Below are 27,546 nucleotides of genomic sequence, written 5' to 3'. Positions count from 1 at the left end.
CGGGCGGCGGGCCGGAGCGGGAGCGGGAGCAGGCGCGGGGGCCGGAGCGGGAGCGAGCGCAGCGGGGCCGGGCCGGGCCGCGCCGCGCCGGGCCGGGAGGAGGGGCCGGGCCGGGCCCATGGCAGCGCCGGCCTGACCCGCCCTCGCTGTCCCTGCGGCGCGCTCTCCGCGGCACCATGATCCCCAGCCAGGCCGGGGCCGGGAACGGCGCGGCCGCCCTGGCCCGCGGCGCCGTCATGGGCATGGCCCGGGCCGCCCCGGGCCGCCCGCCCGCCGGGGCCCCGCGCGGCGCCCACGGGGGCCGGGGCCCCGGCAACGGCGCGGGGCTGGCGGGGCCGCGCTTCGAGCGGGACGCGGCCGGGCCCGGGGCCGGGCCGCTCTACAGCGGCAGCGAGGGCGACTCGGACTCGGCGGAGGACGACGAGCTGGGCGGCGGCGAGCGGCGCGGCGTGAAGCGGGGCCTGGCGGACGTGGAGCTGGGGGTGGTGGTGGGGCCCGAGGCGGCGGCGGCCGCGGGCTACGGCGGGGCGGGCGGCGGCGTGAGCGGGGCCAAGCCCGGCAAGAAGACGCGGGGCCGGGTGAAGATCAAGATGGAATTCATCGACAACAAGCTGCGGCGCTACACCACCTTCAGCAAGCGGAAAACCGGCATCATGAAGAAGGTAGCGGCCGGGGGGGGCTGCGGGCCGGGGGGGGCTGCGGCCGGGGGGGGCCCCCTGGCGTGCTCGGGGCTGGGTCCGCGCGCTGCCCGGGGCGATCCGGGGGCCCCCTCTCCGCGCACGCGGAGTCCCTCCGGGGTCAGATCGGTTCGGGCCTGGGAGCCCCCCTCCCTCCCAGAGTGGTAGGGAAGGGACATGGGGGAGCTGGGCCAGGGGGTGTCCCGGGGTGTCGCTCCCCGGCGGGGGGGGGGGTCTCACTGCGCATCCGGCGGGCGGGGGCGCTCCGGGGCCAGGTAGCCGGATGAGCCAACACTTGGGTGGCCCGCGGGCTCTCGGGTGAGCGAGGTGATTGATGAGGCCCTGTGCCGCCTGGGTGGTGCGGCAGCGGGGCCCTGGGGCGCCAGGCGAGGAAGCTGACGACAGGCAGGGCCTGGTGGGTGACCTGTCAGGCCTCGCCGACTTGCTCCTGTTTACACGAGGGGCTGAGCAGTAGCGGGAGCGCTGCCTAAGCTGGGTTGCCCGGCCCGGGCCCGTCTCCCTGGGGTGAGCGTTCTGGGCTTCCCCCCTTGCCAGGAGCCATGGCCCCGGTTTGGGGCTGCCCCGGCAGATCCCCAGGCAGGTTTTGCTTCGCTGCCCCGGGGCGCTTTCGCTAGCAGCCAGCCTGGGACCCCCGGTAACTGCGCTTCCCAGACGCCCCTCGGCGCAGCCCGGAGCTGACCGTGGTGTTGCGGGTGCGTGTGGGCCCCACCACGGCGCAGGGCTCTTACCGTCCCACGGCCACGCTGCTCCTACGCAGGCCCCGTCCTACTTGGCACCCGGTGCGCTTGACCTAGCCAGTGACCCGGAGGGCTTGGTGCTGGCCTGCGGCCAATGGCCCGGCGTCCCGAGGGGAGGTGCAGGGCAGGTCTGGGACCGTGGGGTGTGCAGAGAAGGTGAGCGGGCGTGAAGCCCAGAGGGAGTCTGGCTCCATCAGCTGGTGAGCACCCTCTGGTGCGTGTGGCCTTGCGGGGGGCTAGAGTGAGGGGCTCCGTGCCAGCGCTGCTCCAGGGCCCTCTCCTGCCTTGCTTGTCAGAGGAGAGCCTCCTCCCCCAGCAGCGGCAGCACCTGCAGGCTCTGCGGCCGGCTCCGGAGGGCCCTGGGTGAGCTGGTGCTCCCAGACGGGCGAGCGCCGCTCTGGAGCCAGGCCCGGCGGCAGCCAGGCGAGGAATCCCCACATCCCCACCATGCTGGGCATCACCCGCTCTGTCGGGAGGCTGGGCTGAGCTCTGGGGTTGGAGGGCTGTTGGGTGGAGCCGGGCAGGGTGCAAGGGGAAGCAGGGACGGAGCAGAGGCCCCAGGGAGCTGGGCCGCACCATGGCCAATGCGCTCCAGTGTTGGCTACGGATGGGAAAATCCGGTTCATCGGTTGCCTGCTGTTTAATCGCTTGACCGACTAAAGCAGCATCCCAGCTGGCGGCTGGCCCCCCGCCGGCCCCTGCGAGGCGGCGCCCGTACACGATGCCCGGTGAGGTGACGCTTCCCGGTTCACCGTTCGCGTCCCCGATGTTGGCAAACGCGCGGCGATGGGCAGGGGGGTGTGTGGCGGGCGGCTGCGTTCCTGCACTCTGCTGTCCAGGGGAGTCGGCAGCCCGTGGCTGTGGGACCGGCCGGTGACTGCGGAAGAGGCTGGCGCGTGGGCCCTTAGTGCAGATCGGCCCCACGGGCCGTGCCGCTGGAGGGTTTAGAGATCGGGGAAGGGAACGGGCTGGGAGCGCCCCTCTCCGGAGAGCGATTCCGTGCACCAGGGAGGCGGCGAATGAGAGCGGGATGAGTCCATCTCCACCGCCGTGTGGGGCAGCGGAGGGAGCCCTGGGCTTTGGGCACCAGGGAGGCGGCGAATGAGAGCGGGATGAGTCCATCCCCACCACCGTGTGGGGCAGCGGAGGGAGCCCTGGGCTTTGGGCATCTCTCTGGCTGGACCCAGTGTGGGCAGGACAGAGCCCTTGGGGGCTAGGCCAGTCTCTGAAGTGCCGGCTCCCTGCGGTCCTGGGGGGGGGGGGGGGCGGAGCTGCAGGGGGAGGGTTCTCTGGGGGCAGAGCTGTGGGGGGGTCGGAGCTGCAGGGGGAGGGTTCTCCTGGGGGCAGAGCTGTGGGGGGGGGGCGGAGCTGCAGGAGGAGGGTTCTCTGGGGGCAGAGTTGGGGGGGGAAGGGAGCTGCAGGGGGAGGGTTCTCCTGGGGGCAGAGTTGGCTGGGGGGGGCGGAGCTGCAGGGGGAGGGTTCTCCTGGGGGCAGAGTTGGCTGGGGGGGGGCGGAGCTGCAGGGGGAGGGTTCTCCTGGGGGCAGAGCTGTGGGGGGGGGGGCGGAGCTGCAGGAGGAGGGTTCTCCTGGGGGCAGAGTTGGGGGGGGAAGGGAGCTGCAGGGGGAGGGTTCTCCTGGGGGCAGAGTTGGCTGGGGGGGGCGGAGCTGCAGGGGGAGGGTTCTCCTGGGGGCAGAGTTGGCTGGGGGGGGCGGAGCTGCAGGGGGAGGGTTCTCCTGGGGGCAGAGTTGGCTGGGGGGGGCGGAGCTGCAGGGGGAGGGTTCTCCTGGGGGCAGAGTTGGCTGGAGGGGGCGGAGCTGCAGGGGGAGGGTTCTCCTGGGGGCAGAGTTGGCTGGAGGGGGCGGAGCTGCAGGGGGAGGGTTCTCCTGGGGGCAGAATTGGCTGGGGGGGGCGGAGCTGCAGGGGGAGGGTTCTCCTGGGGGCAGAATTGGCTGGGGGGGGCGGAGCTGCAGGGGGAGGGTTCTCCTGGGGCAGAATTGGCTGGGGGGGGCGGAGCTGCAGGGAGGGGGCTGGCAAAGCGGGATGCGTCAGGCCGTTGCAGACGGAGGGCAAGGCCCTACCACGCTGGGTGACCAGGGCCGCACCCTCGCAAGCCAGCTGCTGGGGACCATCTGGGGCACGCTCCTCCTGCTGAGGCGCCTCCGGCAGCGCCCCCTTCTCCCTGGCCGTGGCAGGGCCCGGCACAGGAGCCCACGGGGCTGACGCCAGCGGGGAAGGGGCTGCAGCCGTGGCTTTGTCCCTGGTGGTGCCTGGCTGGGACTCCGGCGTGGCGTGGCTCGGCCTGCTCCGTGCGCAGCGTCCGGGCGTTCCTGCCCCGTCTCCCCTCGTCTGGCCCGGCTGGGACTGAACCCGCTCGGAGAGCAGGCCTGCCGCTGCCACGGCCCGTGGGCTGGGGTGGCCTGGGCACAGCGCGGCTGGCGCCCGGCCAGGTGGGGATCGCGCCTCTGGCCACGGCCATGCTAGTGGGTTTCTGTGCCTGCTCTCGGCCGTGGCTCCGCACAGTGGCCTGCAGCCCGTGCTCCCATGGGTGCCACTTCCCACCGGTGGGGGGAGGGGCTTGCTGTGTCCGCGTGGCCGTCTGCCTGGTCTGTGCTCCACCGCCCCAGCATGCCGGGGGCCTGTCCCCTGTGTCTCGCCGCTTCTGTCCCCCAGTTTGAGGGGCAGCTGGGGGGTGCCATGCCCCAAGGAGGTCGACAGAGGGAGCTGCACACGCTGGGCGGGGAGGGCCTAGCGCAGCCTGGCAGCGGGGAGATGCGGCTGGGCCGTGAGGGGGTGCACCGGCGCTGAACACTGCTGAGTCCCACTGGCCTGGCCCCCCAGCAGCGGGACTTGGGGTATGGGGCCTACAGGGCAGTGTGGAGAGCCGTGGCAGGGCTGTGGGTGTGTGTGTGGGCTCTGGTGTGCTGGGAATCAGACAGGGTCCCTGCTGGGTGCTTGCTCCTGTGGGGGGGGTGACCCCCTTTCTCTTGGGGCTGGCTACCCTGCTCCCTTGGAGCTCTGACCTCTCTGGGGGATGGGGCCAGGCAGCCGTGGGTGCGGGGCACGGTTGGCTGGGGTGCTGCCCACAAGCGTGGTAGCCATGTGGCTGGTGGCGGAGGAAAGGCTCCGCCCACGCTGGCAGGACGTGCCAGAGCCCGTGGGCGCGTTGGTAGGAGCCGGCTGGCTGGGGCCACTGTGAGCGGTGCAGATAAGGGGGGCGGCGCCAAGGAAGCCAGTGGGGCAGCTGGGGGTGGCCAAGGACTGGTGTGGGGGGGATGGGCGTGGGGCTAGTTTGAGTGGCCCGCTGGCAGTCCCGAGGCGGGGCTCGGGGGATGCCCTGGGCCGGGGCGTGGCGTGGCGGGGGGTGGGGCCACTCAGCGGCACTGACGGGCGCTCTGCTCCCTGCAGGCCTACGAGCTCTCCACCCTGACGGGCACGCAGGTGCTGCTGCTGGTGGCCAGCGAGACGGGCCACGTGTACACCTTTGCCACGCGGAAGCTGCAGCCCATGATCACCAGCGAGACGGGCAAGGCGCTGATCCAGACCTGCCTCAACTCCCCGGACTCGCCCCCCCGCTCCGACCCCACCACCGACCAGCGCATGAGCGCCACGGGCTTCGAGGAGACGGACCTCACCTACCAGGTGTCGGAGTCGGACAGCAGCGGCGAGACCAAGGTAACCCCTGCTCCGCGCCCGGCCAGTGTGGGGCCAGCTGCTCCCTGGCACGGCGTCCTAGGAGGCTGGGCTGTGCCTCAGTTTCCCTGGGGTGCTGGGAGCACCAAGCCCCAGAGAACGGGAGCTGCCGGGGGCTCTGCCCTCGGTGGTGGCGGGCGGGGGGTGACAGGTGTCCCCTCCCCTGCGGCCGCCTGCCCGGCCTTATCTCTCCTCCGGCCTCTCCACGCTCTCCTGCTCATTGATAAAAATTTGATTCTGCCTCCGTGGCCATATAAGGCCTGGTTTCCCTGCGCGGCGTCCCTGGCAGGCCCCTCACATTCCTTATAAGCTGCAGCTGTCTCTCGCTTTGGTGCCGCTCGGGGAGGGGGCGGGGAGGGCCTGGCAGTGGAAACATTTGGCTGGCCCCGCTGCTGGCTGCGGGCCGAGAACACATGGGCCCTCGCGCTGTCCCTGGGGGCTCTGCGCGCCCCCTCGGCTGGGGGGGCTCTGGCGTGGGGCTGCAGCAGGGGGATGGGGCCCAAGCGGGGCCGCGTGGTGCTGGGGGAGGGGGCTGGGTGGCTGCCAGGCCCCGTTGCAGGCTGGCGCCGACCGCCCCTTGGGCCCGTTGCCCAGGACGGGTGGGGGTCTCCGTGCGGTGCCTTGGCCAGCGGAGCGGACCCCGGCCTGGACTCCCGGCCTGCGAGGCCTCGTGTGGAGCGAGCCCTTGGTGCTGGCAGTGCCTGGGGGGGGGGGGGGGGGTGCAGTGAGGGGCAGTGCTGGGCGCCTGTTGGGGTGTATGGGGGGGGCAGTAGGGGAGGAGTGCAGGGTGCCTGCGGTGGTGTGGGGGCAGTGTGGGGGAAGTGCCGGGCACCTGTAGGGGTGTGTGGGAGAGGTGTAGTGGGGGGGTGCCGGGCGCCTGTTGGTGTGTGTGCGGGGGGGAGTGCCAGGCGCCTCTCGGTGTGCAGGGGGAGGTGTAGTGGGGAGGGTGTGTCAGTTGCTCCCCCGCGGTCCATGTGGCCGGCTGTGCGCGTCTCTGTCCTCCTGTGAAGCACAAGCCAGGCCCCCCCCCCCCCCCCCGTGACTCCAGCGCACGGCCAGAACCTGTTGGAGTGTGCTGGGTCGTGCGGAAGAGCCAGCCCCGCCGGACGGTCGCCGAGCCCGGTGCAGCCTGTCCCCGCCGAAGAGCCAGCCCCGCCGGACGGTCGCTGAGCCCGGTGCAGCCGGTCCCCGCCGAAGAGCCAGCCCCGCCGGACGGTCGCTGAGCCCGGTGCAGCCGGTCCCCGCCGAAGAGCCAGCCCCGCCGGACGGTCGCTGAGCCCGGTGCAGCCTGTCCCTGCCGAAGAGCCAGCCCCGCCGGACGGTCGCCGAGCCTGGTGCAGCCTGTCCCCGCCGAAGAGCCAGCCCCGCCGGACGGTCGCCGAGCGCCGGTGCAGCCGGTCCCTGCCGAAGAGCCAGCCCCGCCGGACGGTCGCCGAGCGCCGGTGCAGCCGGTCCCTGCCGAAGAGCCAGCCCCGCCGGACGGTCGCTGAGCCCGGTGCAGCCGGTCCCTGCCGAAGAGCCAGCCCCGCCGGACGGTCGCTGAGCCCGGTGCAGCTGGTGCCCGCCGAAGAGCCAGCCCCGCCGGACGGTCGCCGAGCCCGGTGCAGCCGGTCCCTGCCGAAGAGCCAGCCCCGCCGGACGGTCGCCGAGCCCGGTGCAGCCGGTCCCTGCCGAAGAGCCAGCCCCGCCGGACGGTCGCCGAGCCCGGTGCAGCCGGTCCCTGCCGAAGAGCCAGCCCCGCCGGACGGTCGCCGAGCCCGGTGCAGCCGGTCCCTGCCGAAGAGCCAGCCCCGCCGGACGGTCGCCGAGCCCGGTGCAGCCGGTCCCTGCCGAAGAGCCAGCCCCGCCGGACGGTCGCTGAGCCCGGTGCAGCCGGTCCCTGCCGAAGAGCCAGCCCCGCCGGACGGTCGCTGAGCCCGGTGCAGCCTGTCCCTGCCGAAGAGCCAGCCCCGCCGGACGGTCGCCGAGCCCGGTGCAGCCGGTCCCTGCCGAAGAGCCAGCCCCGCCGGACGGTCGCTGAGCCCGGTGCAGCCTGTCCCTGCCGAAGACCCAGCCCCGCCAGACGGTCGCTGAGCCCGGTGCAGCCGGTCCCTGCCGAAGAGCCAGCCCCGCTGGACGGTCGCTGAGCCCGGTGCAGCCGGTCCCTGCCGAAGAGCCAGCCCCGCTGGACGGTCGCTGAGCCCGGTGCAGCCTGTCCCTGCCGAAGAGCCAGCCCCGCCGGACGGTCGCTGAGCCCGGTGCAGCCGGTCCCCGCCGAAGAGCCAGCCCCGCCGGACGGTCGCTGAGCCCGGTGCAGCCGGTCCCCGCCGAAGAGCCAGCCCCGCTGGACGGTCGCTGAGCCCGGTGCAGCCGGTCCCCGCCGAAGAGCCAGCCCCGCTGGACGGTCGCTGAGCCCGGTGCAGCCGGTCCCCGCCGAAGAGCCAGCCCCGCCGGACGGTCGCTGAGCCCGGTGCAGCCGGTCCCCGCCGAAGAGCCAGCCCTGCCGGACGGTCGCTGAGCCCGGTGCAGCCGGTCCCTGACGAAGAGCCAGCCCCGCTGGACGGTCGCTGAGCCCGGTGCAGCCGGTCCCCGCCGAAGAGCCAGCCCCGCCGGACGGTCGCTGAGCCCGGTGCAGCCGGTCCCTGCCGAAGAGCCAGCCCCGCCGGACGGTCGCTGAGCCCGGTGCAGCCGGTCCCCGCCGAAGAGCCAGCCCCGCCGGACGGTCGCTGAGCCCGGTGCAGCCGGTCCCTGCCGAAGAGCCAGCCCCGCCGGACGGTCGCTGAGCCCGGTGCAGCCGGTCCCCGCCGAAGAGCCAGCCCCGCCGGACGGTCGCTGAGCCCGGTGCAGCCGGTCCCCGCCGAAGAGCCAGCCCTGCCGGACGGTCGCTGAGCCCGGTGCAGCCGGTCCCTGACGAAGAGCCAGCCCCGCTGGACGGTCGCTGAGCCCGGTGCAGCCGGTCCCCGCCGAAGAGCCAGCCCCGCCGGACGGTCGCTGAGCCCGGTGCAGCCGGTCCCTGCCGAAGAGCCAGCCCCGCCGGACGGTCGCTGAGCCCGGTGCAGCCGGTCCCCGCCGAAGAGCCAGCCCCGCCGGACGGTCGCTGAGCCCGGTGCAGCCGGTCCCCGCCGAAGAGCCAGCCCCGCCGGACGGTCGCTGAGCCCGGTGCAGCCGGTCCCTGCCGAAGAGCCAGCCCCGCCGGACGGTCGCTGAGCCCGGTGCAGCCGGTCCCCGCCGAAGAGCCAGCCCCGCTGGACGGTCGCTGAGCCCGGTGCACGGGGTTAACGACGGTCGCTGTTACAAGTTGGCAGCTTCTCCCCACCCGAATGTGCCTCGTGTTGGCTTCTGGCCACTGGCTCTTGCTTAGAGGACCCTGCTCGTGGAAATCTCTTCTCCAGTCACTTCGCGGCTAGACCGACCCACCGGGCTGCTTCCCGTCCGGCTGCGAGGGCTGTTCCAGACCCCTCCCCGCCGTGTGCCTTGCTGCCGAACCCCGTCCCGCCAGCGACCATCTCCTCCGCGCTGACCCCGGGCTTCCCGCTTTTCCCTGATGATCCACGGGGCCGTCCCCCACTTTCCTGCTGCTGCGCCCCACCGCAAGCCCTGGCGGTCGCTGCGTTCCAGACGCGGGGCCCTGGTCCTCGCCGGGTGGAGCCGGCATTGGGCCATGTTGAAACGGCATCCGCGGAGGCCGCTCGGCCAAGTGGTGTGCTCACGTGCGGCCTGTCGGCGCTCGCCCCCCCCGCCCCGCTCTGTCGCCCGCACCGTTCCCACGCCGAGACGGGGGGTTTTCTGCCGGCGCTGAGCGGGGCCAGAGCCCCGGGGCGCCTCTGGAAGTGTCCCGCCTGCATCTGCCGGGGCTGTCTGGGATCTGCCGTGCGCCGCGTCTCCCGTGACAGGCGCGCGCGAGGAAGGCGGGATGGCCGTGGGGACGGCGGCTGGCGGTGGTCCTGCGTCCTGGCACGGGGCTGCCCCGTGGGCTCTCTGCTGACGGCGCCCAGTGGCGAGGGGCTGAACCGGCCGGGCTCAGGGCGGCCCCCAGCGGCGAGTGGATGGGGGAGGCGGTGGGAGCCGGGGCGCTCGGTATCTGCAGGTGCAGCAGCTGCACGGAGCCTGGCCCGTCCTGTTCAATGGGCTGTGTGCAGGCGGGGGGGCTCACTCGCCTGAGGGCGTGGGAGCAGCTCCGTGACCCCCCCCCCCATGGTGCCACGAGCACGTCAGCCCCTCCCGCGGGCGCCTGCCCTCCTGTTGCGGGGGGGGGGGGGCTGGGCCCAATCCCTGCCCACCCACAGCCATTGACCTCGCCCCTCCCCGCGCTGCTCCCGGCTGGGGCGTCCAGCTCCTCCAAGTGAAGCCTGGTAGGGCCTGGCCAGCGCTGGGGCGGGGGAGGTGTCCGGCGGCTGCTCCCCGGGCCGGCCTGGCTGGAGCCGCCCTGCGCAGCTCGGGCTGCCAGCCGCCTGAGAGAGCCGGGGGCTCTGAGGCAGCCCCTTCCGCCAGGCGGGTCCAGCCTGGAGCCCGTGCAGCGAGCCGGGCCAGGGGTGCCCTTCTGGAGGGGGGTTGGTCTGTGGGGCTGGATCCTCGGTAGCTCTGAGTAGCCGTGGGAGGGGCAGCCCAGCCCTCGTGGGGAGCAGCCTCGTGGGTGCAGGGGTGTGGGAGGAGGGGGTGCCCGAGCCTGGCGGTGGAGCAGCTCTGGCCCCGTGTGCTCGGGGTGGGGGCTCTGTAGGAAGCGCGGGGGGGGCGGGGATGCGCCCATCTCCTCCGGGGCCGGGCTGGGGCTCTCCCCCGCTTGCCTGGCTCGGTCCCGCCGTGCCCGATGCTGGCCCCGCGGTCTGCCTGGCCTCCGCCCCGCGGCTCTGCTCACCCCCGTCCAGGCCCCGGGCTCCTCCCCGGGTAGGGCCGGGCTGGTTCCTCGTGCGCCCGGTGGGAAGGGGAGGGGCCGTTTGCCCTGGGCCGTCCCGCCGGGCGGTGTGGGGGTGTGGGCAGAAGCCCCCAGTCGCTGCCGGCCCAAGGGAGGGCAGGATACGGCCGGGGAGGCTGGGCCCATCCGTGGCTATTGGCCGGGAGGGATCGCGGGTGGCTCCCTGCTCTGTGGCACTGGCCTAACCGGACCTTGCTGTGACCCGGCCTGGCTGCCCAGGGAGCGACGGCCGCGGCAGGAGGCAGCCCCTGTGCCAGCCTGCGGGGCCGGGCTGAGCGCCCCCTGCAGCCTAGCGGGGGTGGGCCAGCCCCGGCCTGGGGCTGCTGTGGGGGAGGTGTCTCCTCCCCCCCCCCCCCCCGAGCGGCTGGGCCGGGCCCGCGCCCCTTCCCCCGGCAGGCGCCACTTGTGGGCTGACAAAGGGAACAGCTGCTGTGCGAGCGGCTGGAATGCGCCGGGGGCCCTGGCTTTAGGGCTGGTCCCGCTCCAGCCGTGCACCTGTCCTGGGGCTCAGCGTCTCACCTGCAGCCCGGGGGGCACAGGGCGGTAACCCCGGGAGGGGGCACATCCCCCTTGCTCTGCGGTGGGGGGAAGTGGGCAGGGCTCCATCTTCACCCAGCAGTGCGGGGCCCCGGCTCGGCCTGGAACCCGGCGCGCTGTCGACTCTGGGTCTGTGCTAGGGCAGGCTGGCAGGAGCCTTGTGCCTTGGCCCCCCTGGATGGCCAGAGGGGTGGGCCCCTTGGGGCTGAGGGTGGGGCCCCTCACCCCCCTTTAGAGCAATGCCGGCCCGGCCCTGCTCCATCCCTGGGAACAGCCAGTGGGCTGCCCGGCGCCCCCACCCTCTGGGAAAGGAACACGCCTGGATCCCCCTCCCCATGGGGCTGGGAACGGGCCTGGGCCCGGCTCCCCCTTGCAGAGGGGCTGCCCTGGGCTCATGGGAGGGGGCGGCCCAGTTTGGCCGAGGGGCAGGAGCTGGAGGAGGGGCGCCCCCCGCACTGGGAGAGGTCAAGTGATGCACGTCGAGCTCTTTGTCCGGGGGGGGGGGCTGTGGCTGGTCATGTGGCCCTGCACCTGTGGGTGTGTCTGGGCACAGGCGAGGACGGACACCGTCTGGTGGCGCTCGCAGCAGAAGGCCCGTGCTCGGGGTGGGGGGGAGGGGTTGGGAGTCTCCGGAGCCCTCCTACTGCTCAAGGGAGACTGGGCCCCCCCTTGCAGCCGGAAAGGCCGCCTGGGGGCCGGGTTCCTGCCTATCGGTGGGGGGGGGGGGGGGGGAACGCGCCTCCAGCTCGGCCACTGCGGGGCGCTGAGGCGCGTCCCCAGGGCGTGGGCTGTCATGTGAGGTGCGTGCTGGCCAGGCGTGTCTGCACCCGTGGCCCCAGGGCGGGGTGGGGATGGGCAGAGGGGACGATGCGGGGGCGGCGTGCGCCTGGCAGGGAATCGTGGGCTCTGATGCCAGCGGCCGCCCGGGGCCCCGTACCCAGGTGCTCTGCTCTGAGAGCCGGGCCGGCCGATCCCCCGGGAGCTGGCCAGACGCGGTGGCTGGGGTCGCCCCCTCGTGCCCTGCCAGCGACTCCTGGAGCCCCGCTGCCCCCAGCCCTCGTGGGGTGCAGGAGCCGGGTGCTGAGCTAATGGAAAGTTAATTAGCCTGGCTCCGCTCCGTTATCACATGCTCGTTCTAATTCGGACTGCAGGGAATTTCAGCGCCCGGGCTAGCGGGGACGGGCCGCCCCCCTTGGGAGACGGGGCAGGCGCTCCCCATTGGCTGGGCCTGTCCTAAATGGGCTGCCTTCCCTTTTTTAGCCCTTCGGCAGGCTGTGCATTCCTGCTTCCTGGCAGCGGGACAGGCCGGCAGCAGCACGTGGGTGCAGTGGGGCTGCCAGTCTGCTCGCGCCGTGCTCCACGCAGGAGCTCTGGGGGCCGGTGGTGGCGCGTTGCTCCTCCCAGCGTGCGCCTGCGCGTTGGCTCCGGGGGGCCGGCTGGGAGCCCGGCCGGCCCGGGCACATCTGGCTCCTTCCCGTGCCCTCTTTGGCCAGCCGAGCTCTCGGCGCCTGCACAGCCCTGGGGCCGTGGTTGGTGGGTTGGGCGCTCGGCCGGCCCCGTGGGCTGGACACGGGGACCCCGACAGCAGCTTGGCTGGTGTCTGGCTCCCTCTCCGTGGGCCTCGCCCCTGCGGCGATTGGCTGCTACTTACTCAGCCAGAAAGGCCTGGCCGTGGGGGGGGGGAGCCCCCAGCGGGGTATCCCCGGGCCCTTGGGGGTGGGCCCATGGGGGGGCAGTGGCGGGGTATCCCCGGGCCCTTGGGGGTGTGCCCATGGGGGGGCAGTGGCGGGGTATCCCCGGGCCCTTGGGGGTGCGCCCACGGGGGGGCAGTGGCGGGGTATCCCCGGGCCCTTGGGGGTGCGCCCACGGGGGGGCAGTGGCGGGGTATCCCCGGGCCCTTGGGGGTGCGCCCACGGGGGGGCAGTGGCGGGGTATCCCCGGGCCCTTGGGGGTGTGCCCACGGGGGGGCAGTGGCGGGGTATCCCCGGGCCCTTGGGGGTGTGCCCACGGGGGGGCAGTGGCGGGGTATCCCCGGGGTGCGCCGTAGCGGCCTGCGCCAGCGTACTATGGATCTTTGCTCTGCCTGTTTCAGGAAGTATCGTCGGATTCCCTCTTCTCGCAGGGCCTGTCGTCCCCCCGTCCGTCCTGCCCGCGGCCTGGGGTCCTGGCGCCCGTTCTCCTTTTGGGGGGATTCCAGCTGCGGGCGGGCGGCCCTGCCGGGCTCTGCAGCTTCCTGCTCCGATTTCTGACCCTGCTTCTCTGCCGCCTCCCCCCGCCCCTTAGCCCTTACTGTCCCCGGGTGTTCTCCGTCCCTCCGGGTGCCCTCCTCTCCCGCTGGCACCGATGCCCCCTGGAGCCCGCGGTTGCATGCTGCCGTCTCGCCCACGTGCTTCCTGCTTTGCTTGGCCTTCCCCGGGGCCGCTGGCCTGGGTGTCTGGAATCGCAGCCTGCTGACGCCAGCGCCCCACTTCCCTCCCGCCCGGCCTGGCCTGCCTCTCCGCGGGGCAGTCCGGCCCCCGGGCGCAGAGAGCCGTAGGTCTTGGGGGCTGGTGGGAGCTGAGGACGTGCTCCTGGCTGGGGTGCTAATGCCCAGCGTGGCCCGAGGGGAAAGGCTGCGGCTGTGGTGCAGCGCTGGGGTCTTTCGCGTGCCCGAGGAGTTTGAAGGCGTCGCTCCCGGCTGCACTGGGCACCGCAGTGCGGGTGAGACAAGGCCGCAGGGGGCGGGTGTCCCGGTCCCCAAGGGACGCGCTGGCCAGGACAGCTGGCTGCGGCAGCGCAGGTCCTACCGGAGCTCCCTGGCCCCGCTGCGGGGGGGGGGGGGGGGGTGCCCGCGCGTGGGCAGGGCTGGGTCCTGGCGGAAGATCTCTGCCCCGTAGGCAGCGGCTCCCGGCTGGTTCCGTAGCCTGGCCCTGGTGTGATGTTACTGGATTCCGATACAAACCCCTGTTATAACTATGCTGTAGTGTCAGTACCGTGCTGGTTGCTACGCTGGGCTGTGGGTGACCCCCGCTGGCATGGGGCTGTCTGGCGGCTGTCTGGCGGCTGTCTGTCGCACGGCCCAGCAGTCACTAGGCTAAAGACCCCCAGCCTGTCGGACAGGCTGAGCGCAGGGAGGGAGACGGCAGGCGGGGGGGAGACCAACCGCAGGTTTCGGGGGAAGGCAGTGGCTGGCTGGGAAGCGTGGAGAGGAGGCTAAGCTGGGCTGGGGGTGACGGACCCTTAACCCTGGGGTCTGAGCCATCCTGGCCCTGGCCCCTGTAGCCACATGGCGAATGGGCCGGGCTGTATTCTGGACAATCAGTAAACCCCCCTCTGCTCTACTGGCCGGCGGAGACTCCCTGCTGCTGCGGGGCCGGGGCACCCTGCCGGCGCGGCAGCCGCTGTCCTGCGTGTGCCCCGCGTGGCGGGCCGGCCCAGGGGCTATAGGCCGCGGCCGAGTCCCTGGTTCTCTTGGAGCCGTCCGTAGGCCTGGCTGGGGTTTGCGTTCAGCGTTCTGGAGGTCGGCCCCACGCTCGGCTTTGCAGATGGGCGCGGCTGGGAGGCGGCAGGGCCCGACGGGCAGCGCGGCTCGTCCGGAGCCTGGCACGGGGGCGCTTTTGGAATTGCAGGGCAGTCCCGGATCTACCTCAGACCAGGGTACCCTGGCCCCGCCCCTGCTCCCTCCCCCCCTTCCCCAGGCTGGGGCAGAGGGTTGGGGCGCACGCTCTGGTCTTGGGGTAAGGGATTTGGGGGGCTCTGAGCTGAGCCTGGGGCAGGCAGGCGGGGGGCAGGGTGCAGGAGGGGGTTCATGACCGGGGGAGGGTTTTGGGATGTGGCTCCTGGGTGGTGGTAAGGCAGGCTGGCCCCGGCCCCGCACCACTCCCGAAAGCAGCCAGCTCCCTCCCAAGCCCGGTTGTGCCCCCGCCCTGCTCTGTGGAGAGGGGACACGGTGACATCAGCCCCCCCCCCCAATCCTGCACAGCAAGCAGCAGGCTCCTGAGGGGCAGCTCCAAGGCAAAGGGCGGGAGAGGAGCAGCCGGGAAGGGAAGGGGCAGCTGAAGCGCTGGCCCTTGGCAGCCTCCTGGCTAAAGCAGTTGGGGTCCCGGCAGAGGCTCCTGGGGTCTGTCTACACGACAGCGCTAGTTCCACCCCAGCTAGTTCCACCCCAGCTAGTTCCACCCCAGCTAGTTCCAACTAACGCGTCTAGACCTAAAAACTAGGTTGAATTAGCGTTTTGCTAATTCGAACTCGCATGTCCGCATTAAATGGACCCTGAACCGGGGTTAAGGCTGGCCGGAAGCAGTGCCGGCAGGGCATCAGATGAGGACTTAGAGCGTGGAGATGCTGCCTCAGGCTAGCCGAGGGCTGCGCTTAAAGGGGCCCGACCCCCACCCCGGACACACAGTTCTCAGGGGTGCCCCGCTTGCAAAGAAGTCCTGGCTTGGAGTGCCCTGAGTGCCCACACTGGGCACATCACAGCACTCGGCCATCAGCCCGGCTACACTTGCTGCAGGCTGCCATCCAGAGGGGGGAGTCAATTGGGGGGCTGCAGGAGAGCTTCCACCCCGAGGAGCCCGCAGAGCCAGCCCAGTCCTCCCCATCGGGGGCTCGTACCCCATTCCTCCCTCACCTCCTTCCACTTACCCTTCCCTAGCCCCCCTACCTGATGTACAAAATAAAGGACACGTGTGTTCAAACATAGAAACTCTCTTTATTGAACAAAACTGGGGGAGACTGGGAAAAGGAGGTGGGAGAGGGGAAGAGAGAGGGTGGGAGAGGGGAGGGCAACTACAATGATCAGGGGTTGGGAACAGGTCCCATATGAAGAGAGGCTAAAGAGACTGGGACTTTTCAGCTTAGAAAAGAGGAGACTGAGGGGATATGATAGAGGTTGGGTCCATGGAGTGGTATTAGCCAGGGGGGTAGGAGTGGTGTCCCTGCTCAAAGTTTGTGGAAGGCTGGAGATGGATGGCACAAGACAAATGGCTTGGTCACTGTCTTTGGTCCATCCCCTCCATGGTCCCTAGGGTTGGCCGCTGTCGGCAGACAGGCTACTGGGCTAGATGGACCTTTGGTCTGACCCAGGACGGCCATTGTAAGCTCAGGGCTCAGGGTCGGGGGTCTCAGTGGACCCCCTTGATTTTCATGCACACCTGCTCCTGGGTGGCCAGGCTGGCAGCTCTCCTGCCCTAGCCGGCCACTTTCCTGTGCCTAGTGCGGAGGTCATGCACAAGGTCCACGATATCTGCACTAGACCAGGCGGGCGCCCGCCTCTTGCGGACCTGGGCAGGCTCCCGGGAGCCGCCAGCCTGGTCCCGGGAAGAGGGGGAGGGCTGGGGGGCATCGGGTGGCTGGTTTGTGCCATGCCAGGTGCAGGGTCTGCTGGCTGGGTGCTGGCAGGCTTGTACCTGGCACAGGCACCGTAGCCAGCCTGTGCCCCTTTAAGGGCTCCGGGGCCAGGATGGGGACAAGAGTTTCCCTGGTGGTGCCCAGAGTGGCCACCAGGGCAAGCTGGGGAGGGCTAGCCTCCCACTAGTTCGAATTAAGTGGCTACACAGCCCTTAATTCAAACTGCTTAATTCGAACTAGGCTTAGTCCTCGTACAATGAGGTTTACCTAGTTCGAACTAAGCACTCTGCTAGTTTGAATTAAGTTCCAACTAGCGGTTTGCATGTGTAGCGCCTGTCAAAGTTAATTCAAACTAATGGCTGTTAGTTTGAATTAACTTTGTAGTGTAGACATACCCCAAAATCTCCCGGTCGACTGGCCGGTGACCGCTGGCCTAGCAGCCCTTCAGCCACCCTGCACCTCCAGTGGGGCCAGTCCACGGCTGAGGGGCTCTGCTGTGAGCGCCCAGACCAGCGGGTGAGTCCTGCGCAGACGGGTGGCTTGCTCACGTGGCGGGAGGCACCGCACGCAGCCAGAGCCACGGCATTCCCTCCGCGTGGGCAAGGGGGCCCTGCGGGCTCCTCCATCCTGCCCTGCACTCCCAAAGAGGGACTGACGCCCCCTCCTGACACAGGCCGCGCCCCAGAGACCGATAAGCCAGCAGAGTCGGCCTCTGTGCCGAGCCTGCGGCAGGAGCTCGCTGATGGGGCGTCGTTAGGTTCCCTGAACAGCTTCCCTCGCCCCTTTCCCTCCTTGTTTCGACAGGAGCTGCTGAAGGACTGGCCCGGGGGGCTCTTCTGGGTGAGAGCTGAGGTACAGACGGACCTGGTCCCTGCGGATCAGAGCCTGTTGAGGTTTGAGGAGCTGGGTTTTCAGACTCTCCCCCCTGCCAGGAGAGCGCTGGTGCGGGGACAGAAAAGCTGGCGTCTCCGGGGGGTTGCGTGTGCGGCTCCTTGCCGGCCAGCACGGCGAACGGAAGAGCTCTGTGGCCGGCTGGTGCCTTATAGAGGAGGAGCCGAGTTTTGGGCGGTGGCCTGATTGGAGTTTCTCAGCGGTACCCCCAGAAGAGCCGCAGTGTTAGTGGCGTAGGCGGGTCTGGCTCCTCCGGATCAGAACCTCCCGCTGGTCGCTTTTTGGGACTCGGCCTTTGGTTAAAGAGCCGTTGCGACGTGTCGGCCGCGATGCGCGGGGGTGAGGACGGAAGCCCTGCCCGGTTCTGTGCTCGGAGGAAGGGTTCCCTCGGACGGGAAGCTACCCAGCGAGAGCGGGCGCTGTTGCCAGCGGCCAGAGATGCCGCAGGAGGCTTGGGGCTGAGCTTGCAGCGGCTCGTTTCCAGGGGGAGCGAGAGGGCGGGCGTGGCGGAGAAGCTACGGGCCGAGGGAAAGGTGCTATGGAGGGGAGAGCCCGGCAGGCCGCAGAGAGAGCCCAGCGTGCCAAGTTCCCCAGGTTTAGGCTCCGGATCGACCGCTAGCCCGACAGAACGCCCTAAGCCGGCCCCAAAGGGAGAGCTCTTCTGCTCCCTGTAACTCCCAGGGAGCCCTGTGGGGGAGGGAGGGGTGTGATGCGGGGCAGCTGTCGGTGGGTAACCGGGCTTGCATGGGCTGGCCCCTGTGGAAGGTTTCTCCGCGGAGGAAAAGGGGCGTGTCTGCGCGTGAGGTTTCCGGACTGCGGAGCTGGCGCCGGCGCAGAGCCCGCCACCGGGCAGGGAGAGGTTTCTCTGGCGCAGATGGAAGGCGACGGGCCAGTCGAAGCCCGGCTAGAGGACGAGGGTCCGGTCGCTGAGGGCGCTGGCTAGCGCCGTGTGGGCCAAGGAACCCGCGTGAGATGGGAGCGCTTTGCGTCCGGGAGCGCGGCGCGGGCAGCCGTGTGTGTGGAGATGGCGGGGGAGCCGCTGGAGGCAGCGACTTCTCTGTGAAGGAAACAGGCTCAATTTCCGGGGAGCTGGGCCGAAGGAGGAACCGTGGGGGTGTGGCAGCAGCAGGCCTGCAGAGCCAGGGAACCGACCCCTTTTCAGCCAGTTCCAATTTTACAGACCGCCCCCCGAACAATATGGCCCTGTCGGCAGCCGGCACGTCCTGCCGCCCACAGGCCGAAGGGCCTGGCCGCGAGGGGCTCCGCTGCGCCGGAGGAAGAGTTCCTTCCCAGTCGGCCGGAGGTGCCTCTCGGCCCGCGACGTGCGCATAGTGCGCTGTCCCAGAGTTGGTTCTGGGTGCAGCTGGAGCCCCGGACAGGAATGGCCCTAAGAGGGTGTCTGCCGGGGAGGAGGGCGCCGTCGCTCGGTTAAATCCAGCTAGTGGCGTGTCCGAATCCCGGAGAAACTGGTAACGAGGCTGAAGAGGTTCCCTGCCCTCGGGTGTGCTGAGCCGGAGAACTTCCCGCTGCCGGTCTGGAAAGGTGCCAGGGAAAAGCAAGTACCCGGAGCCCGCGTGGTACCCGTGAGGGGCGCTGCCTTGGAAGGGGGCCGTGTAAAACCTGCCGGCTGGCCTGGCGATGCCTCGGCGGGGCTCTGAGCGGTGCTGCGGGGGGTCAGGGGAAGGGGGATTGCTGCTTAAAGCAGCTGTGACGGCGCATTGGGGTTTCCCCGCCTCCTGCACCCCCGGAATGGCACAGACAGACTCCACCGGCCAGTAGCACAGAGGGAGTTTATTGCTTCTCCAGGATACAGCACAGATGTGATCTGGTTCCAGGCCAGGCCTCGGATGCCTCAGCCCCCCTTGAGATGGGGGAGCCTGGGCCCCTAAATCCCAGCCCATTTCCCTAGGCTGTCTCCTCCATGCTCCCAGACAGAAACTAACTCTCTTCCAGCCCTGCCCCCCAGCCAGGGGCGACATTCCACCTTCCTTTGTTTCTCTCCCTGGGGGGTAGCTGGTCGGACAGGTTGAGAGACCCTTGCCTAGCGTTTGGGGTGGGCGGGGGAACCCGAGGGCCGGTTCGGTTGGGGGGTTTGGCTGAGGCGTTCGGGGCGGGGGTTTGGCTGAGGCGTTTGGGGTGGGGGGGGAACCCGAGGGCCGGTTCGGTTGGGGGGTTTGGCTGAGGCGTTCGGGGTGGGGGTTTGGCTGAGGCGTTTGGGGTGGGGGGGGAACCCGAGGGCCGGTTCGGTTGGGGGGTTTGGCTGAGGCGTTTGGGGTGGGGGGGGAACCCGAGGGCCGGTTCGGTGCGGGGGTTTGGCTGAGGCGTTTGGGGTGGGGGGGGGAACCCGAGGGCCGGTTCGGTGCAGGGGTTTGGCTGAGGCGTTTGGGGTGGGGGGGGGGAACCCGAGGGCCGGTTCGGTTGGGGGGTTTGGCTGAGGCGTTTGGGGTGGGCGGGGGAACCCGAGGGCCGGTTCGGTGCAGGGGTTTGGCTGAGGCGTTTGGGGTGGGCGGGGGAACCCGAGGGCCGGTTCGGTGCGGGGGTTTGGCTGAGGCGTTTGGGGTGGGCAAGGAACCCGAGGGCCGGTTCGGTGCGGGGGTTTGGCTGAGGCGTTTGGGGTGGGCGGGGGAACCCGAGGGCCGGTTCGGTGTGGGGGTTTGGCTGAGGCGTTTGGGGTGGGCGGGGAACCCGAGGGCCGGTTCGGTGCGGGGGTTTGGCTGAGGCGTTTGGGGTGGGGGGGGAACCCGAGGGCCGGTTCGGTTGGGGGGTTTGGCTGAGGCGTTTGGGGTGGGCGGGGGAACCCGAGGGCCGGTTCGGTGCGGGGGTTTGGCTGAGGCGTTTGGGGTGGGGGGGGGAACCCGAGGGCCGGTTCGGTGCAGGGGTTTGGCTGAGGCGTTTGTGGTGGGGGGGGAACCCGAGGGCCGGTTCGGAGCCGGGGTTTGGCTGAGGCGTTTGGGGTGGGCGGGGAACCCGAGGGCCGGTTCGGAGCCGGGGTTTGGCTGAGGCGTTTGGGGTGGGGGGGGAACCCGAGGGCCGGTTCGGAGCCGGGGTTTGGCTGAGGCGTTTGGGGTGGGGGGGGGAACCCGAGGGCCGGTTCGGAGCCGGGGTTTGGCTGAGGCGTTTGGGGTGGGGGGGGGGAACCCGAGGGCCGGTTCGGTGCGGGGTTTGGCTGAGGCGTTTGGGGTGGGCGGGGAAACCTGAGGGCCAGTCGGTGTGGGGTTTGGCTGAGGCGTTTGGGGTGGGCGGGGAACCCGAGGGCCGGTTCGGTTGGGGGGTTTGGCTGAGGCGTTTGGGGTGGGCGGGGAAACCTGAGGGCCAGTCGGTGTGGGGGTTTGGCTGAGGCGTTTGGGGTGGGGCGGGAACCTGAGGGCCAGTTCGGTGTGGGGGTTTGGCTGAGGCGTTTGGGGTGGGCGGGGGAACCCGAGGGCCGGTTCGGTGCGGGGGTTTGGCTGAGGCGTTTGGGGTGGGCGAGGAACCCGAGGGCCGGTTCGGTGTGGGGGTTTGGCTGAGGCGTTTGGGGTGGGCGGGGGAACCCGAGGGCCGGTTCGGTGTGGGGGTTTGGCTGAGGCGTTTGGGGTGGGGGGGGAACCCGAGGGCCGGTTCAGAGCGGGGGTTTGGCTGAGGCGTTTGGGGTGGGGCGAGGAACCCGAGGGCCGGTTCGGTGTGGGTGGGGGGACTGTGGGGGAGCCAGGCCTTGGGCCCCATCCTCACCAGCCCCGCTCTTGTAGGACTCGCTGAAGCCTGCGTTCACAGTCACCAACTTGCCGGGGACGACGTCGACCATCCAGACGGTGCCCACCACCTCCACGTCCATGCAGGTCAGCAGCGGCCCCTCCTTCCCGATCACCAACTACCTAGCGCCCGTCTCTGCCAGCGTCAGCCCCAACACCGTGACCAGCGCCAACGGGACAGTGCTCAAGACCACGGGCACCAGCGCCGTGGCCTCCGGAGGGCTCATGCAGATCCCCACCGGCTTCACCCTCATGCCAGGTCAGTGCACCCGGGGGCCAGGGCCCTGGCGCCAGGCCGATGGGCGGTGGGTCAGTCGGGCGGGGCTGTCTCGCCCCCGCGGTGCCGGCTGCCTGCTATGTGTGGGGACGGCGGGGCTCGCAGCTGGGCCCAGGGCCGCCCCAGGGGAAAGCTAAGCCCAAGCTCCGGGCCTGGCGGAGGCAGAAAGAGCTACTTTTGACACACCCTCCCCCCCACTTTCGGCAGGTGCTCCGCTCCCCCCCGGGACCCCCACCATTCCTCTCACCCAGTTACAGTCGCACTCGCTGGCCCTCTCCAGCCAGCAGGGCCAGGCGGTTGCGGGCACAGCCGGACAGCTGCAACAGGCGCAGCAGACGGTCTTCCGCTTCCCCGCCACAGCCGGAGGGCAGATAGTCTCTCTGACAGGTCAGCGCACGCTTCTCCTCGCGGGGCGGGGGGGCATGGCCCACATCGGCCTGGAGGGTGGGGGGGAGGGCATGGCCCACGCCAGGCTGAGCAGGAGGCTGGTGTCAGACGTGGGACTCCGGGTGGTTCTGAGCTGGCCGGGGAAGCCGTGATCTGCACGTACCTTGCAAAAACGGCACCCGGCTCCGTGCGGCATCCTCTCGGGGCAGGGGAGGCCTTGTGCTGCGTCTCTCGGCTGCTCCCTCGCTCCTCCCCTCCCAGCGCTTCTGTGGAGAGCCAGCTCTGTGCTCCCCGCAGCCAGGCCCACAGCGCCGGCGCGCTCCCCTGGAGCCCGGAGGAGGCTGGCCCACACACTGGGCTGCAGAGGAGCGGCGGGTTATAGCCCGGGGCAGGCGGGTCCCCTCCCCCCCGTTTCCTGTTGGAGGCAGGGGCTGGCTGCAGGCAGTGGTGCCTGGGGTGGGGGGGGAATTGCTGCCACCAGTCTCCGGGGCTGCTGGGGAGCGGGAGGGCGTGACCATGCCCCAGCCCAGGCAGCAGGGCCCTCGCCACCCTGGCCTGCCGGCGCCGGGCACTGCCTGTGGGTGGCAGCGTCTGGGTGAGCACACGGCGAAGGGCCCTTCCCCTCTCTCCTCCCAGGCGGCACCGTGGCCCAGCAGGTTCCCGTGCAAACCATCCAGGTGCACCAGGCCCCACAGCAGACGTCTCCATCCAGCGACAGCGGCTCCGACCTCGTCCAGACCTCCTCCAGCGGAACAGGTACCCCGCCCCTCTGGAGGGAGTCCAGCGCCGCCCAGCTGATGAGCAGAGCCCCCGCAGCCTGGCTTTCTGCTCGCACTGGTGGTGCGCAGGCACACTGCCTCAGTGCACAGAATATTATTCCGCCCGTGGATGGGCAGGATTAAAGGGAATGCGGCCCGACCGGCCAGCGTGAGGCCTGTCGAGAAGCACGTTCCAGCTCCTCATCCCCCCTCCTCCTCTTACTGAGTTGGGGAGCTGCCGCCTCAGACCCAGGGGGCGCGTGGGCCCCAGACGTGGAGAGGGAGGGCTCCCGGGCCGGGGTAATTCTGGGAAGAAAACGGGCGGGAATTCTTACAGCTCCGAGTGCCACCAGAGAGCACGAGATGGGGTGTGAGCTGGCATGGGCCCCAGACCACCCCGTCGCTCTAGGGACCCCCGTAGGCTCTGCGTGATTGTGGCTAGTGACGTGTCCCGCTGTCAGCACTCAGCCCTCCTTGGCGTTCCTAAACCGAGTAGAGGACAGTTGCCGAACTCAGACTTGCTGCCAACATGGGGGCGTCCTTCCTCAGTCTGTGTCCTAACCCATCGAGAGGTGCTGGTCACACAACTAAAAACGGAAGGTCGCTTACGTTCCAGTGATCGTCGTCACCATACGTGTAACGTGCAAGCAGAATAAAACACACACACAGACACACACACACGATGGTTTAAAAGAGGCAGATCACAAAGCCGAAAGCAATCGTGATCCAAATCCGCCAGGAGGGAGAATTGTGTCCGGTAAGGATGAACGATCGTTGGGAGTCATTTCAGAGCACGTTACTAATGCTGCTCAACGTCCCAGTCCCCAACCAGGGCAGTGGGATGTACTGGCTAAAAACGGAGCTACCTGAGAGGAGTATGACGGCTGCTGTCAAATCTGCGCAGGGAAGAAAGGGGCAGTTGATAGTAATGCGTCTCCATCAGAAAACGGGTGAGAAAGCAGAGACACAGCTCGGTAGCGCAGCTGAGGGGTAAGGAGGAGTTTTTAGTCTATTAGGAACAAAAGGAATCCAACCCTGACAGCGGCTTGGTCTGTGAACAGCTCTCTAGCCTTGGGGGAACGGAGAGGCGAGCGTCTCGCCGGACGGTGACGGTTGCTGTCTCCCCTTCGCTGGCCTCTCTGGAGTTTCTTGCGGAGCAGCTGCTGAAGTGACACTTTTCAAACGAGCAGGTTCTGATCGCTAGCGGCCGGGGGATTTTACAGAGCTGGCCGAGAAGCACGCTGGCTCGTTAGCGCTGCGTTCCGGTCGGCCGGGGAGCCCTCGCGTGGTTCCAGACGATCGGAAGAAAGCGAACGTGGGGCCAGTTTGAGGAAGGGTAAATGGGGCGAGGCAGATAATTACAACCTGTCCGCCTGACCTCCATGGCAAGCGAGAGAGCCGAGCAGCTGATGCAGGACTCCAGAGGAGGGCAGTGAAATTAACGCAGACCTGCCTGGGTTATGCAAAGTGGAGCCTGTCAAACTAGATACTTTTTTGGTGAGATTTCCGGTTTGGTTGCTAAGGGTGACCGCGCGGCTGTACTACCGCTAGACTTGGTGCCGCATGGCACTTGGATTACGCAACCCCAGAGCACGCTACAAGGAGCACGGCGCACAGAGTGGGTTTGAAACGGGCTCGCCGACCGCTCTCAAATCGCTGCAGGGGGACTTGTCGAGCGGGGCTGTTCCCAGTGGGTCCCACAGGGCCTGGCTCTCAGCCTGGTGCTGTTTAACCTCAGCGTGATCGGCTCGAGGAGGAGGCTAAGGGGGACTGGGTCACCGCCGATGAGGACCCCCACCCCCCTAGGGCGCTGGTATTTCACGATGGGCTGTCAGTGTAGCAGAGGAAGGGCCGACGCGACCCCGGGCCGGCACTTGGGGCCAGACGCATTCAGCCTGGAACGGAGGCTGCACGTTTAACGGGAGGAACTCACTTGGGAACCGCTCGGACTCTCCATCCCGGGCGGCTCTTGGCTCCAGTCGGGCTGTTTCTCTGAAGGCTCCGGGAATGCGTGGGGGCAGGGCTCTGTCCTCCACGCTCAGTGGGCCCTGCTGGGTTCCCAAACCCACAAGCGCTGGGCTCCGGTGGCACCCAGCAGAAATCCCGGCCTGGGCCCGCCCGGCTGGGAGCAGCACGTGAGCTCCTGTCGGGGTTTGGCGGCTGGGCGGGGCTCCTCGTGTGGGTGCAGTGGCTGCTGCAGGGGGCCGGGCCGGTGTAGGGCTTGTCCTGCAGTGACAGTGCCGTGGCGGGGGCCCTGGCAGAGCAGTACGGGGGGGGTGGCTCCCCTGACCAGCGCTTGCGGTGTTTCCCTGCCAGTGACGCTGCCAGCCACCATCATGACTTCGTCGGTGCCGACCACCGTGGGAGGCCACATGATGTACCCCAGCCCGCACGCCGTGATGTACGCGCCCACCTCGGGCCTGACGGACGGGGGGCTGGCCGTCCTCAACGCCTTCTCCCAGGCGCCCTCGGCAATGCAGGTCTCCCACGGGCAGGTCCAGGATCAGGGTAAGAGGCTGCTGGCTGGGTGGGCTTTCCCCTGCGCGTCCCCCCGCCCCAGGCATCCAGCCCCCGCCCGGGGGGCACGGAGGGGCCTCCGGAGAGCCGCTCGGGACTGGGCTCTCCATTCTGGGGGAGAGGGACTGAAAAAGCCGGGCCATGAAGACGTGTCTGAGGGCCTGGCCCCTCGCTCCGGGCGGGCCTTGTCTGGATTGGCAGGGCTGGGGCCAACCCCAACAGTGCCCTGCCTTGTATCGCCCCGTTCAGAACGGCCACGCTCCCTCGTGGCCTCAGCCAGCGTGGCCCCCGCCTCCATCGCCCTGGCCATTGCGGAGGGGGGAGGGGAGGAGCCGTCTTGCACGAGGGCAGCTGTCGCTGGGGGCTCCGCCTTGGGTCCGGGAGAAGCATTCAGGCAGGAACTGGCCCCCCCCGAGGGGTGTTGTCAGACCCCACCCCCGCACCGGGCTGGGCAGGAGGGAAGAGAATTGGGGGGGCACGGGGCATGGCTGCGCTGTGTTGCCGTGGTGAGCCGGGCCGTGCCTGGTGGCTGCTGGCTCTGGAGCCGGAGGGGCGGCGCAGCCGCTGGCGTTGGTGTGGCCGGCGGCACCGGGACGGGCGACCTAACCTGGGCTCTTTGTGCGGCAGGTGCAGTGCCCCAGGTGTTCCTGACGGCCCCGTCGGGCACCGTTCAGATCCCGGTCTCGGCCGTCCAGCTTCACCAGGTAGGGCGGGTCCCTCGCCCGCGTCCAGCCTCTCGCTCAGCCGCTTGGCCTCTCCCCGCTGGCGCCCTCGCCCCACAGGCAGGCAGTGTGGGGCACACAGCCTGTTGCTGCCCCCTGCTCCTGGCCAGCTTCCTCGCCGCAGGCCGTGCCGGGGTCCCTGGGAACCAGGGGTGGCTGCCTGGCCCTGGCCTGCCGGCGGGAGGCACAGTGAGTTGGGGAGTCCTGACCCGCTCTGCAGCGCCCCCGGCCTGTGGGGGAGAGGGCAGCAGCCCAGGTGCAGAGGAGCTGAACTCGGACTCAGGTTGCTTGTGGGAGCACAGGTGACAGCTGCTCCTTCCCCCTCCAGCCAGAGTTCCTCTCCCAGCCGAGATGCGCTGCTCTGCGGCCTGGGGACAACCGGGGGAGCGGGCAGGCTGGCTCTGTGCCCGGGGCCCGTGCAACGGGCAGGCTGGCTCGTGGGTGACTCCGGGGCCCGTGGAGCGGGCAGGCTGGCTCGTGGGTGGCTCCGGGGCCCGTGGAGCGGGCAGGCTGGCTCGTGGGTGGCTCCGGGGGCCCGTGGAGCGGGCAGGCTGGCTCATGGGTGGCTCTGGGGCCCGTGGAGCGGGCAGGCTGGCTCTGTGCCCGGGGGCCCGTGGAGCGGGCAGGCTGGCTCTGTGCCCGGGGGCCCGTGGAGCGGGCAGGCTGGCTCTGTGCCCGGGGGCCCGTGGAGCGGGCAGGCTGGCTCGTGGGTGGCTCCGGGGCCCGTGGAGCGGGCAGGCTGGCTCGTGGGTGGCTCCGGGGCCTGTGGAGTGGGCAGGCTGGCTCTGTGCCCGGGGGCCCTGGCTGTCTCGTGGGGCAGGGCGTGTGGTGCTCCCGGCGCTCTCTCCTCCCCCCCCAGATGGCCGTCATCGGCCAGCAGTCCGGCAGCGGCAGCAACCTGACGGAGCTGCAGGTGGTGAACCTGGAGACGTCCCACGGCGGCAAGAGCGACTGAGCGGCCCTGTGGTGCCCCGGCCGTGGAGCTGCGGTGCGTCTCGCCGGCGCCGGGCTCAGCAGCGCTTCCCTCTCGGACAGACTGCCTCACTTATTTATTGTTGCCTTTTCACCTTTCCTGCACGCGCATGCGGGGCGGGACGGGGCTGCGTTTCCTCTGCTTCCCGCACTCCAGCCAAAGAAACGCGGCTCGCCCCGCCGCGCCAATAAACAGCCCTCGCTCCCCGGCCCGCGTCTCCAGGAGCATTCGCGCCGAGCGGGCCAGCGGCAGGCCAGGGGAGCCGGCTCTTTCCAGGTCCAGCTCCCCCGGGACGGGGCGGCTTCAGGCAACGTGCCTTCAGCAGTCAGCATGGCCCGGCAGCCGGCCGGCCACTCCCAGGCCGGGAGAGATGTCGGGACATCAGCATCTTCCCTGCTGCGCTCCTGCTGGCCGGGCGGGCCAGGACCGGCTCCTGCCCAGGTGGCAGTACGGGGGCTAGGCCCCAGGGCTCAGCCTGCGTGGGGAAAGCAGCCCCCGCAGGGCTGGGCCGAGAGGCTGCCGTCGGCCTAGCACAGCGAGGTCACAGCAGTGAGGCCCAGCTCGCTCGCTGCAGCCTGCTGGAGCTGGCTGGGTCTCTGGGCCTGGCGGCTGCCCCAGGGGGCCACGACGCTGTCCCAGCGCCCTCCGCAAGCAGTGTGGCGGGCAGGGCCCGGGGGGGTGGCGCCGAGCGGGAAGCAAACCGTGGCTTGCGCTTCCCGTGCTCAATGTCTCATGTTCTGCCCGGCTGTGGGTGCACGCCAGCCGCCCCGGAGCAAGGTAACCCGGCCGTGGGGCCCTGCCCTTCCCAGAAAGCCCTGCACCTGCCGGCCTGCGTGCTGCGGGCGTAAATCCTCTCTCCCGTAGGACTCTCCGCCGGGGCTGCCCTGGGCCCTAGTTTGGGGAGCTGGGGAGACACAGGTGCGTGGTGGCAGCATAGCTCTCCCGCCGGGGGCGCCGGCTGGCCCCCGCCATGCTTCGAGCTTTCCAAAGTACCTTTCAACAGGCGCTGGGCAGACCAGCTGCACCGCTCAAGGGAAAACCCGCAGGGCCCCGGAGCTGCCTGACTGGGGAGGCGGGCGGGGGCCCTCCAGCAGCGAGATGTAACAGGCGGTGGGGGGGGGGCTCCGCTCGACGGGGGGGCCCGGCCTTCCTGGGGAGAGGACGTGGGTTGCAGTGAGCGGCTCTTTGGAGAGAGGCGGCTGCTGACTCCTTCGGGAAGGCAGCAGCTACTGTAACTTTTTTAAATTAATGACAAGAAGCCTTGAAAAAAAAAAAAAGACTTTATTTTTCTAAGTGTTAAACTCAGTATTTATGTAATTCTCAAAGGAATTAAAGTCCGGCTCCTGTACAGTTTTCATGGGGTTTGTACCGCAGGGGTGGGGACAGGAAGGGGCCTTGCTTTTTAATTTGT

General features: G+C 70.0%; 1 protein-coding gene across 5 annotated transcripts; it reads left to right on the top strand.

The window, feature by feature from the left end:
• SRF (serum response factor) lies at positions 1-26,344 on the top strand. Of its 5 annotated transcripts, none has more exons than XM_075914473.1 (9): positions 2-662; positions 4,842-5,108; positions 16,687-16,722; positions 20,499-20,760; positions 20,986-21,165; positions 21,802-21,921; positions 24,240-24,431; positions 25,068-25,144; positions 26,022-26,344. In XM_075914473.1, exons 1-9 carry the CDS (start codon positions 177-179, stop codon positions 26,115-26,117), a joined length of 1,716 nt encoding a protein of 571 aa, XP_075770588.1. In that variant the 5' UTR covers positions 2-176; the 3' UTR covers positions 26,118-26,344. The 5 variants fall into 5 exon arrangements, with proteins under 5 accessions (XP_075770590.1, XP_075770588.1, XP_075770587.1 ...); XM_075914472.1 differs by having other exon boundaries at positions 16,687-16,734; XM_075914475.1 differs by lacking the exon at positions 20,986-21,165 and having other exon boundaries at positions 1-662; positions 16,687-16,734.
• Positions 26,345-27,546: the final 1,202 nt, after the last annotated feature.

Source organism: Pelodiscus sinensis, unplaced genomic scaffold, assembly GCF_049634645.1.
Source record: "Pelodiscus sinensis isolate JC-2024 unplaced genomic scaffold, ASM4963464v1 ctg212, whole genome shotgun sequence".
NCBI lineage: Eukaryota > Metazoa > Chordata > Testudines > Trionychidae > Pelodiscus > Pelodiscus sinensis.
This window is presented reverse-complemented; position numbering and strand designations above follow the sequence as displayed.